At 49.6% G+C, this 13,180-nt stretch overlaps 1 protein-coding gene across 1 annotated transcript in view; it reads left to right on the top strand.

The window, feature by feature from the left end:
• The window catches only part of BACE2 (beta-secretase 2), a 68,133-nt gene extending 66,197 nt beyond the window's left edge, over positions 1-1,936 (top strand). The window contains exon 9 of the mRNA XM_036243485.1: positions 992-1,936. Within this exon, the coding sequence (XP_036099378.1) occupies positions 992-1,245 (254 nt within the window). The 3' untranslated portion in view covers positions 1,246-1,936. The remainder of the gene's footprint in view (positions 1-991) is intronic.
• The last annotated feature ends 11,244 nt before the right edge of the window (positions 1,937-13,180 follow it).

The following is a 13,180-nucleotide window of genomic DNA, read 5'->3' as shown; positions in this document are numbered from 1 at the left end:
ACATCTGCATACCTTACAGTGGGATCGCCACACTCAGTCTAGTGATCATCGATCACCATGCAGAGGTGAGAGTATTGATTAGATTCCCCTTCACCTTTTTCATGTGTCCCTCCCCCCTCCCCGCTCTGGCAGCCATCGGTTTGATCTCTATTTTATAAGTCTGTTTGTTTGTTGTTGTTGTTTTCTTAGATTCCACCTATAAGTAAAACCATTTGGTATTTGTGTCTTTTTCTGTCTGACTTATTGCACTTAGCATAATAGCCTTTGGGTCCACTCATGTTGTCGTGAATGGCAAGATTTGGGTTTTTGTTTTTTTTTTAAGGCTGAGTAATATTCCATTGTATGGACCACATCTTTATTTATTCATCTATAAATGGACATCCAAGTTGATTCCGTATCTCGACTACTGTAAATAGTGCTGCAATGAACACAGGGGTGTATACATCTTTTCGAATTAGTGTTTTTGTCTTCTTTGGATAAATATCCAGAAGTGGGATTACTGGGTTGTATGGTGCAGCCGTTATGAAAAAACAGGATAGAGGTGCCTCAAAAACTAAAAGGAGAACTATCGTATTGTAGAATTAGAGTCCACCAGAGAGTGCGGGCCCAGGCAGCCGCTGCGGACGTCCCCCGGACACAGGCAGATTCAGCTGAGCTCTGGCTGTGGCTACGGCTGCCGCGTCCTTCCTCACGACCAGCCAGCCCAGCTGTGTTTGCCAGGCCCTGCCCGATGCTCTCGCCCGCAGAGCTGCCCAGCCCCACCGGCCCTCCACGAAGCACCTGGCATGTGCCTTCTGCCATTCCAGTGCCAGGGGACAGGAGCCCCGAAGGCACGCTGCCCGAGGCCTCCTCGGTGCACTCTCAGACGCCTGAGCCCCAGACCCAGTGCCAGGGTGACTGGTGTGACACAGCGCGGGGTTATCTCTTTGTCATCTGTTAGAGATGGACTGCTCATTTCATAGTTGTGGTTTTCCCCCTTCTGTCTCCTCAGCAATTGCAGGGACTCCGGTGTCTGAAATTTCTGGGCCTTTCTCCACAGACGACATAGCCAGCAACTGCGTGCCCACTCTGCCTTTGAACGAGCCCATCTTGTGGATCGTCTCGTACACGCTCATGAGTGTGTGTGGAATCATCCTCCTTACCTTAATCATCCTGCTCCTGCTCCCGTTCCGGTGTCGGCACGCGCCCCCGGACCCGGAGGTTGTCAACGATGAGTCCTCGCTCGTGCGGCACCGCTGGAAGTGAAGCGCGGGGCCGGGCCCGCCGCTGGGCTCAGCTCTCGAGAAGGAGGTGCTGCGGGCCACGCAGGGCTTGCCAGGCCTGGGCTCCTCCTCTGTCCGTCAGTCTTAAATCTCTTCTGCTTCCGGATGCCTTCCACATTCACTGTACTTTGATTCTTGATTTCTTAGCTTCCTCCTTCCAAGAGCAATGATAATAAAAAACACCTCATTCTAAACCAAAACAGTGCATTGGGCTTCAGGCTCCACGTGGCTGGTGTTGCAACCCGTCCTGAGCGGCCTCGGAAGGAAAAGCGAGCCGGGGCCAGCGTGCCCCACTCGCGCCCCTGGAGAAGTGGGTGCGTGGCGTGATCACCCTGCCCGGCCGCTGGCAAGCTTTCTGTGCTCATTGCACGTAGGGTCTTTTGCACAGGCGCTGACCAGGGTCCGAGAGGTCCGTGAAGGCTCGTGATGCGATGGCAGGAGAAGCAGCCTGGGGCCTGACGGTAGCACCTTCCGCCCCTTCTGAGTCAGAGACAGCTGCAGCCCCCTCTTTGGGTCTTTCTGTGCGCTGAATGGAGGTCATCACCCAGTGGTCCTCACCAGCCTCTTCTGAAGATGGAAGGCCTTTGCCATCACGCCGAGTGAGGAGGAAGCCTGCTCTTTTGTACTCGACGCTTCCATAGTATTGTTGGTATAAAGGTAAACAAACAAACAAAAACTACCTCTGTTGAGACTCTGCCCTGGGTCCTAGCCCGGGTGGGGGTGCAGGAGGCTGGTTCCAGCCGTTGTCCTCTCCTGAAAGAATCCTTCCAACAGGCCGCATGGACCGGGGCTGAACCGCAGGCGCGTCCGGAACAACTCATTGCGCTGGGCTTTAGCTCATAGGCTTGTCTCACTTAAAATCACTCAGCAGCGTTCCAACGAGAAAAACAAATTCCATGTCACTAGCTTAGTTCTTCCTTTCTCCACATCTTCTATGAAGGTAGGTTAACTGTTGCCCTTTTGAGAAGTGGGGAAAAGTGGCCAAGTTCCCGCACGTCTGACCAGCGCTCGGGAAGGAAGACGAAGACATGCGGAGGCTCGAAAGGAACTTCCAGCTATTCCTGTGCTTTGAAACCAAGTGTTTCCATGTGCAGAGCCCCCTCGACTCAAGCACACCCACCTGAATCAGCGTCAACAGGTCGGCTGAGCAGGTGACCCATGTGCTGCTTCCCTTTGGTGCCCCTTCGGGTGTGCAGGGTTATCTTTATTTGGGGAAATCCCCTCTCGCTATCCTTCGAGGCCTTTGCCAAAGAAAAGCAAAAACCTGTGACTCCGTATACTCAGCCTTATGTGATCTGATGTAATTGGGAGAAGGGTTCAGAGCCAGCGTCCCTTCTCTCTTGTTTGTGTGCCAAGTTCACTGTTCACTCTGCTATTGGGATGAGCTGGATGTGTAATAAAATTCCACTGGAAGGGCTAACCGTGGAGGGTCTCCTCCGGCCGGAGTGTTGTCTGTGTTCCAGGTAGGCGACCTGTGGCTGTTCCGGCCATCTGCTCTGCTCCCTGGCTCCCAGGGTCGCCTCCACACGTAGAAATATATGCCAAAGAGAGGCGAGGTCACTTACACATGGCACGGTGTCCTCGCAGACTCTCCAGCTCTCAGGCACTGGTGCAGAACACGAGCTTGCTGTTATTCTAGATACAGTTCAAGCATGACAAGAATGAGCCCCTCTTGGGACAGGGTGGTGGGACGGAGTTCTGTTATCAGGTGCTCGTTATCGCGTCTGCTAGTTGAGAGGTAATAATTTAAGATATAGTTGAGTTAAAAATCTCTGGAAGTCTAGTCCTCTTCTTATTGGCTTTCTCACTGGCTGCTGTTTTGTGGGCCACTTTGCATGGAAGCGAAGACAGCACCCCCAGACGGTGCCTTCCCCATGCTGCGAAAAATCGGAACCCCTGAAATAAAGGAGAATGGCAGGTGTGACCTGGTTAGTTTCGCTTATTTCTTCATGGAGGTGTTCCTCTGTTCCTTTTCCCTGGTTAAGTTTCTGAGCCCGGAGTATTTCCGCTGCAGCCCATTAGCACTGTTCCCAGCACACGTGATAATAACACGTTAGATTTCAAGCTAGGGTGCTTGGATGGAGTTTGCTATAATTCTCTGTGTTTCGTATCAAATTTCTCTACCTATTCCAATGGGAACATTTAAATTACAAAAGCCTACTTTAGCAACAAGGATGAAAGAGACAGTTGAATGCGGGGCATTTTCTTGGCATGTCTGGCCACTGGAGTTAAACCCCGTGACTCCCGCCTCCCCCGGTTACGTGCATTGAGACTTAGCTTGGGGACCTTCAGGGGGGCTTGCTTTGAACAGGACAAGAAGCCGCAGCCATTTGAGGGTGTCATTCTTACCGGGTAACACACTGTGAAAAATGCTGGAAGATGGTTCTTTCCTGAGAACCACAGCTCAGCACTAGGTTGTCCCCAAAGCCTTGGTGTACCTCTGATGGGCAATGGATGCTTCTGCATGAACAAAACTTTGTTTTTATTTTTTATTGAGCAATGCTTTGTAATCCCGATAAGATGTTTGGAAGCCTGAAATGAAGTCCTGTGTCTTCAGCAACTGAAACTATGAAAAATAGCAAGAAATGGGATGGGGACTGAGCCCCTTGGTTTCCTCGGGAATCTGGAAGCCGGTGGGTCGTCTGGCATCTCCCGGGCACTAGTTTGCGTTTCTTCTGACCTTCAAACAAGGACGCAGCACTAACGAGCGAGCCTGGTGTGTGGTAGCTGAGGTTTCCTGAGCCCAGCCCGCTCCCTACCGTGGAAGGGTTTTACCTGATTTGTCGGGAAATGCAGGGGTTTGGGTCGGAGATAAAAGTGGGGTGGAGCGGTTCAAAATTTTGGAAGTAGTTCCCGGCGACGCACCATTCACGCAGCAGAGCTTTGGGTCATAGATTTTGCAAAGCAGCTGTGATTGGGGAATTATATCCGCTTATGTAAGAGGTGAGGAAGGGCATTTCATTATTTAATAGGTTCCCAGGGAGAAAGAACATTTGTTCATTTCCCCTTCCGGGTCCCCACGTGTTGAGCTGCCGAGCGTGGTTCTGTCCTGGGCTCTGGCCTCGGGCCCCTGGATGTCACGGGGAATGATCACTGCCCCACAGCCTGCGTCTTCAGCAACAGTCATCTAATCTCCCAGACCTGGTCTTTATGAGCGGGAACCAGGTAATTGGGTGGGACCCCAATGTTTTCTCTTGTACAAGGTTATTAGAATTGATTACAGAACTGTGGAGAATGAAAACTTGCCACTAAGAGGTTTGTTTTCCTTTTTTTAGGAAAAACAACACCATAAAATGTAAAACTACAGTTTTGCCAAAAAAGACACCAGATATTTAGTGACCAAAAAACCGCACACAACAGAAGTTACCGTGTACATTTCTGGTGGGTCTTAAGGATTTCATATTCGAACTTAGGACTGTTGACCAATTAAACAGCAAATGGGAAAACACATTTTGAGAGCGGGGAAGGAAAATTAAAAAAATAAAAGTCTGTAACAAAATAAGCAGAACGTGATCTTTTGAAGAAATAGCTTTAATTCCAGGAATCCACAGATTTCTTTTCCCCTTGAAGTTGCTGAATCAATTGGAGATCTGAATTCTTTTACCCAGCCGCAAACCCCAGACGTAGGAAGTATTCCAGCGGGGTCATGTGCCCAGTGTCAGCACGAGCAGGTGAGAAAAGGGGGCTGCCTGTCCCTGCCCCGCCAGGCAGAGCATCCCCGAGGGTCCGCGCAGGCCTGCGGCTCGCCCGGGCTGCTCCGAGTCCTGGGCTTCGGGAGGCTCTCAGGCACCTCTTGTGGGTGCAGACCATGCTTTTGGCCTTGGGCAGGGCCCTGTGGGATCACCGTCCTGGGCAGGGGAAGACAGCCTGGCATGGCCGTCAGCCTGGTGGTGACATCAGTGTGTCTGCCAAAACCTCCATTTCCCATAGTTACTGGAATTGAATCCAGGGTGGGGCAAAAGCAGGTGTACAGTTGTTTGTATGGGAAATAATACAATAATCAATAAATGATAACACCAGAATAAACTCTTTTGCATACTCACAACTGTAAACCTATTCTTGCCCAGTTCTGTATGGGTCTTGTGAAAACGCCCACTTCAACCAGTCAATACACTCTTTTCTCACCAGGGGTTTCGTATAGTTAGATATTACATGCAGATGGCCAGTATTTCTCAACTACATCGAACTGTGGGGTTTCACAGCACCCTTGCCCTTAAAGAGTGCCAGTTAGGTGTGGACTGGGCCAGGAGGCACGTCAAGGTTCCTGATAAACTCAGATCTAGCCCCGGGCGAGAGTGAGTCCAGGACCCCCGACCTCCGATGTCCGCGGGCTGGCTGGCCATGCGCTCTCTCTGCGCTGGCTGACGACAAACAGGCGGTTGGTTCTCTTTGCGGGTGGACAATTATTCATGGAGGACCCGCTGGGCAAAGTCTAAATCATAGGTTCCACAGAGGGGTGTGCCACGCAGATCAATCTGGTAGAATATTTTGCCAATACAGATGTTTGAGGATATAATCACAAACTCCAGATTTGTCAACTCGATTCGGAGCCCGTTGAGCCCCACTGTCATCGTAATGGTATCACTAAAAGGGGGCTTGAACCCTCGAGTACCTTCGACACCTGACCTCCTCCTCACTGGTGTTTTCCCATGGAATTGTCTTCCTGTCAGTTGGAACAGGCGTATTTTTATGCAGGATGGAGGCACAGATCAGAATAGCACGAGAAGGCGAGCTTCTCCCCCGGGAGCTTGCTTTCCTGGGTGCTGTCTGTGGTCGGGTGGTTGAAACGTTGTTGATAGAGCGACAGTCTCAGCTGCTTCCCTGTATCTGTAGGAGGGAAACTTCACACGGGCCTGGCGTTTTTGAAGTGAATACTTCTGAGTGACCGTTGAGAAAACATTAAAGCAGCGGTTCTCAACCTGTGGGTCGCGACCCCTCTGGGGGTCGCCTAAGACATAACAGTAGCAAAATTACAATGATCAAGTAGCAACAAAAATAATTTTATGGTTGGGGGTCACCACAACATGAGGAACTGTGTTAAATGGTCACGGCATTAGGAAGGTTGAGAACCACTGCTAAAGGATTATCTTTTTGAGATCAAGAAAAAATGGCCCAAGTTAATTGAGGATCTACTATTCTATAATGAAAGTCGCCCAGAATAAACTTCCTTAACTCCAATTTCTTACACAGCTTTGTGTGCTCTGTTGCTCGTGTTACCAACTTGGGATTTTCCCCCTCACTTCTCCAGTTGTAGACGCAATGTTCTTATCAGTGGTGGAATTAGTACCTATGAGAGCTGAGAGAATAAATGAGATTTTGGTCATGTAATAAAAGCTGAATGTTTGTCAGCTAAAATGGTGTATTTCCTCCTATTTCTGTTCATTGCACAGTTAAATATACTTCAAGTTTAAAAATCCCTGTGTTCAGCCATTTAAAGCAGCCGCTCGCTTTTTCTTAAGAAGGGGGACGTTTCTGCCACATTAATGGAGTCTCTGTGCTGGCCGAAGAGCTGCAGACCTCGTGTTCCCAGACACCAGAAGCCGCACTTAGCAAACGAAATGCATTGTGTTATCTCAGACGAACAGCTTTTCATACACAATTTTTAAGTGTAACTTGTATTTTTTAAAATGCTTAAGATTAGTTTATATCTCCCTTTGGGAACGTTGTCCTGTTTTTTATTGCCCTGCGTTGGTTTAGAATTGCACAGGGCCAGGGGCTGGAGTAGAGAGGTACTCACTCCATCTCGGAAGACACTGTCCCTATGGTTGTGCTCGTCAGAACTGGGGTTTTCTATAATGACCGTATTTTTGTACTTGTATGTTCTACCCATTTAAGAGTAAACCATTGAAAAGAAAAAAGAAAAGAGTTGGTTTGTTTGAATAAATAATGCTTCCAACTTGCTGGGTTTGGATTTTTTTTAATACTTAGTTCAAGTCACGCTTCTGAAGTGACAGTCAGTGATGCGTCGCGGTCCCCTTACCATCACTACTTGAGGTAGGTTCCTGGAAAGGATCGAAGATGAAATTGAATGGAGGGAGGGTCTAAGCTCTATCACTGAGATGCAAAGTACTGCAAGTGGAGAAGAATAAGTTCGCTAGGGTGTGAAAACCATCCTGGGACTAGAGAGAAAGCACTCGAAGGAAAGACCCCCAGCCGGGCCGGTGTGGTTCAGGGGTTGAGCGTCGACTCCTGCACCAAGGGGTTGCCGGTCCAACTCCCAATCAGGGCACATGCCCAGGTTGTGGGCCCGATCCCTAGTGAGGGGCATGCAGGAGGCGGCCAATCGATGTTCTCTCTCATCGATGTTTTTATCTCTCTCCCTCTCTCCCTTCCTCTCTCTAAAATCAATAAAGAAAAAAAATTATTTTAAAGAAAGAAAAGATCCAGTAAGCACAGTAAGTGGTCCGAGGATGGGGCAAGGTATTCATCCCGGAGACTGAATGTGGCTGGACGGGACACCTGTGCCTGCCCTTCCCACCACCGCCCTGCAAGGAGATGGTGTTCTCCAAATTCTACAGACAAGAAACCAGTTCCTAGTTGAATGCCCAGGGAAACAGCCAGAAAAGTGTTTTTCCTTAGTGCACCCAGCTTCCTCCACCACCAGGAGCAAATCTCAGGGTGCGCCAATACTCTCACGGGGTGCTGACTCACCTTCCAGAAGCGGAAGGATCCCACCGAGTGGGCTCGTCTCTAGAAGGGTGCGCACCAAGTCGAGTGAGTCAGAAATACTTGATTCATGGAGAAGGGCATCATCCATGGGCTGTGATCTAACTGCTACACTAATCCTCGAAAAATACATTTCTTTCCATGACTGGACATTGTTTGACGATACCCAGACAAGAAAAGAAAAAGACATTTCAAAGCATTAGGTGAAGCAACAGTTACAGGAGAAACAGAATAGCATGTGGGCTTTCTAATAACACAGGAGGTCATCTGATTTGAGTTTTCACTGGTTTTCTATGTTGGTTTGTTATCTTTTGCCCTCTGCGAGCTGTGGGTGGCATTGTAGGTGTGATTTTGCGTGTCTGTCACTAGGTGGTGCTGTTGCAAAACTTCGGGGCGCGAAGTTTGCGCTTCTATTGTTTTCACTCTGTGTAGCTTTCTTAGGCAGCTTTTGTCGTGTGTGAGAGCTTTTATCGCGTGTGTGTGTGTGTGTGTGTGTGTGTGTGTGTGTGTGTGTGTGTGTGTGTGTGTGATTAAGCTACATCCCAGCAACTAGCCAAAGCTGTCCAGTCTCCTGGCCAGATGTCTAGTAAATCTTGGAGGTAATCCACAACAAGCATCTCCAGCCCTGGCCTGTCTACCTGGCTGTCCCGCAGGGAAGAAAACTGAGTCACAGAGATGCCTTTAAGTCTCCAGGTCCCCCTGTGGGTGGCAGAATCCAGATTCAAAAACCACCTTGTCTGATTACCAGACCCATGACCCCAACCATTGTGCTGCTGTCTTTGTAAGGTTTAACATTGGAAATTGAAAGGAAAATTACTTTTTAAAATTAAGAATGGTGTCTGCTACTGTCAAAATGCTCCAAGGGGAAATTTTGGAGAAAATATTTGCAACAAATACATAAGGACGGAAGTTAACATTTACTGAACAGAAAATTCTAGCCATGCATATTGGATATATTATGACATTTTATCCTCGGAATAGCCCTATCAGGGACACATTGCTACTAAAAATATCTTTAACCTTGGCTGTTCAGCATTACATTTTTGCCAGTTTCCCCAACTGTCTCTGAGTTGGATAAAGTTTTCTTCCAGGACTTTCCTCAGAAAGGACAGACAGAAGTAAAAGTTTCGGAGTCCCTGCTTGTTAAAACTCTGTGTAGCCTTTATACATGAAGAAGACTGGGCTGGGTATAAAACCTTGTTCCCCATTTCCTTTCTTTGGCATCTGTGGGTATGGCATCATTGCTTTGGGGGGAACCGAAATAAGTGCTATGTCACCCCTCTTATTTTAAGTGACTTGACCTTTTTTTTTCCTAGCTGCACAAAGATACTCTTCTTATCATTAAAGCCCCAGGAGTCTAGGACTCATGCAAACCATTTGGGATCAAATTTCCTGGCACAGGAAAGTTCAATATTTCTTCCGATCCATTGCTTTAGCCCCTCCCCCTTTTTATGTGGACTTGAATTATACATACGTTAGATCTACTTTGCTTATCTTCTATGTCAATCACTTTATAGTATTTTAAGCCTATTTATTTTCATACATTTTTTTTCACCTGCCTCATTTCTGTCTACTGTGTCCCCAGCGGTGGTCTCACCCCGGCTATGTTTTCTAGGGCGTCTTCAGGTGGCTTTGTCTTTTTCTCCCATCTCTCTTGAGGTCGGTCACCTTGGATTTCATCTCCTGTTATTTTGCCATCTTTCCCCAATTTTTGCATTTCTTCATCATGGGCCTCTTAAAAACAAAACAAAACAAAAATGGATCCAATAAGTTGTTGTTTTGTTCTGTTTTAATTTAATTTCTGATTAAATGCATGTTTTTCATTTGCTCTCTGAAGACCTTTTTCTGGTGGATGTTCTTCATTCCATGGCAGGTTTTACTAATCTTTTCCACAGTTTTTAAAAGATAACATTTGCTCACCAGTTCTGCTTGAGATCCTTTCTGCAGTCTCTCACCACCCCGGCATCGTGGACCAGCTGCAGGAGGCTCCGGTGGGCAGGGCTGCCCAGCACCCCACGCCCGTCCCTGCTGCCACACGAGGGCGCTGGGAATTCGGAGCGCGCGACGCCCCTTTTCTCAGCCCTTGCTCCGCTGGGCCCTGAGCGCTGCGGCAGCCAGGCCCTTCCCTGCCCTTCCCGCTGCCAGGGGAGCAAGGCTTTCTCACTGCGGGAGCCCCCGTTAGCGACCCGGAGTGATGTCCGCTGCCTTCTGAGGGCCACTGCTGCCACCCTGTGACTGCTGCGTCCTTGCCTCCCTCCCGCCTTGACCTCCCTCAGCTGCTGCCGCACGTTCTTCTCAGCCTGCAGAGCCTCCCTGACTCCTGGGCCAGAGGCTCCCATTGCGCGTGCTCTCTGCTGTGGTCCCCACGGGACGCAGTGACCGCGACATTCCTTCGGGGTCACGCTAGGCTCTGGCTTCGGTTGCCCCTGCATGCTCTCGCGACCTCGTGCTGCTGCCTCCTGGAGGAATGTCGCAGTGTGCTTATTTAAATGTTTTAAAGCTCTTTTACTGAAACTTAAAAATGTGTTAAACATACTCATTCAAGGTGAAATAAACACGTGGTCTAACTGTTCAACAGGAGCAACACAGAGTCATTATCCTCCATCCATCCATGGGTTAGCACCCACATCACCGTGTGAAACATAGTTTAATAATTTACAGATCAGGAAATGATTATGTTATATTAAGAGGAAAAAATAATGTGAACTGTGCAGTGAAGTCAACAGTTTTAAATACACACCCACACCCGCCTACACACCTACATACCACACAGACCGGAGAACAAAGCCTGGAAGGAATACTCCAAGAAATCGAAGCAGTCACCCCTAACAGAATTACAGGTGACTTTAAATATCTTTTTTTAAAAATCTGTGTTTCCTAAATACAGGTGAGGCCAAAGTAGCTCACTGTTGTAAGTACACAGCGCACAGGGTTTATTCCTGTGTTCTCACGTACTAATAATTGTCTCATTTTCCATAGCACATACTAGCGAGCTGGAAACCTACCCTGCCATATATCTCCATTTTTATAAAGAATTCTGTTAAAAATCCAATGTGAAGCCTCGTCATCCTGCCAGGTTTCGCTCTCTGTGGGGATGGATGGCAGCGCCCCCTGCCTGGGCAGGGAGCCTGAGTCCCTCATATCCCCTCCCCCCATCTCCCCACACCGACCTGCTCCTTAATCCTGTCCATTCTACCTCCAGGGGCGCAGATCTCTCCCCTCACGAGGGCTGTCTAAAGATCTGTCTCCTAGACTCTAAGTTGCTTTTCTCATTTGTCTGCCCCTGCCACCCGGAACCCACCTTCTCTTCGGGTTGTACCCCTCCCACCCTGCACGGGGGCTCACTGCAGAGAAAATCCGAATTCAGGCACTCAAGGCCCGCCGACCTGACCCACACGCACCTCTGCCGGATGCACCTGCCCTCCAGTCTCTGGGTCCTGCATCCCAGCACCGCACCTGGAGTCAGGACTGGCCAAAGATTTATCTAATAACTGGTATGCAACAAACTCCAAACACTCAAACTCACACCAGCTGCGCCAGCTGCTCTGGGCTGGCTGAGCCTGCCCAGTCTGCCTGCCCAGCCTGCCTGCCCAGCCTGCCTGCCCCTGCCTGCCCAGTCTACCTGCCCAGCCTGCCTGCCCAGTCTGCCTGCCCAGTCTGCCTGCCCAGCCTGCCTGCCCAGCCTGCCCAGTCTGCCTGCCCAGCCTGCCTGCCCAGCCTGCCTGCCCAGCCTGCCTGCCCAGCAGAGGGCTTGAGTCTGACGCATGGAGAAAGCTGGTTCCATCCAGCACCCAGTCCCAAATGGAGCCAGTTCTGAGCAGAAAGGATGGCCATTTGTCCCAGCTTAGAGGTGAGGCAGAGCCGAATCCCAGAACCCCACTACACAGCCATCCGTGTTTTGAGGGACTGGATCGTGTCCCGGGGAGGAAATGCTCAGAAGCTGTCTCCGCACTCCCACTTTTCATTGATCTTTGACAATTTCACTGATGGCTGGGGCCGACAGCATCCTGGCTTACAGGAAACGAGGGTGTGTGGGGCCCATGACCTTGGATTCTTCTCCTGTGATGATGTCCGAATTCACACTGCCCTCAGCAGTGGATGAGATTGGTCGCCTCACAGTGATACGATCTGTCTCATGCTTGCTCGTTTTAGAGGCATCTGCTTGTTGGTAACTTTTTGTATTTTTTTTTCTGTGCATCACGTGTTTCGTGAACTGTGCCTCGTTTCCTTGGCCTCTTGCTCACTTGGGGTTTCAAGTTCGCTCTGACGTAAGCATCAGCGTTCTTATTGGAGAGCTGAATTCTGCGTGCGTGAGGAGGGAGGGTTCAAGTGCAAATTCGTACCCACTGCCCAGAGCACCAAACGCCGACAGGAGAGCATGCCTCTGCTGCGTGTCTCTGAGTCAATATCTTGTTTATTGATTGCCTTCAGTCCCCTGGAATACAGAGATCTCTGCCACAGAGGGGAAAAGACCGAACACTGACGGTGAGTGGCAGGAGCCTGCAGCTCAGTCTTGCTGGCTTCACTCAGGAGAAAGGGAGGTGGACCTAGGGCAGTGGTTTACTCTCTCTCTCTCTCTCTCTCTCTCTCTCTCTCAGAATTCCCCAGGTCAGCTTCTTCTGGTCTAACACACACACAAATCACCCCCAGATCTTGTTAAAATGGCATTCTGATTCCATAGGTCTGGGGCAGGGCCTTTCAGACCAGCCCCCAGGGATGCTGCTGATCCGTCGGCCCTGTTAAGTAGCAAAATCTATGTTACACCCGGTCCCCCATCCCCACCTTCATAAAGCCCTACCTGGTTAATGCCACTCATTCTTCGGAACCCCGCCTGGCCTCACCTCCCCCTGGAAGCCCTCCGAGTCCTCCTGAGATGGGATGAAAACTGAGTATCCCCCGATGATGCTGATCAGCTCAGCCTGGATCCCCGCCTGGCTGTCATCACCTGCTAGGAAGCAGGCAGTGGGCGTTGTCACCATTGTTCCACCAGAATCCCACGCTGTGTCTGGTTTGGGGATAAGATACTGCGCTCCTCCCCCTGGTATCCGGTATCCGCAGGGCATTGATTCCAGAACCCGCCTTGGGTACCAAAACCCAGGGAACTCCCTTACATGAGATGGACTCGTGTTTGCATACAAGCACACCCTCCTTATACTTTAAATCTTCTCTAGGTTACTTACAGTACCTAATACAATGTAAATGCTACGTACAAAGTTGCCCATTGAACTGTTTAGGGACCAGCTTCCTGGAAT

This window comes from Molossus molossus, unplaced genomic scaffold (genome assembly GCF_014108415.1).
Source record: "Molossus molossus isolate mMolMol1 unplaced genomic scaffold, mMolMol1.p scaffold_m16_p_5, whole genome shotgun sequence".
In the NCBI taxonomy this organism is placed as follows: Eukaryota; Metazoa; Chordata; class Mammalia; order Chiroptera; family Molossidae; genus Molossus; species Molossus molossus.
This window is presented reverse-complemented; position numbering and strand designations above follow the sequence as displayed.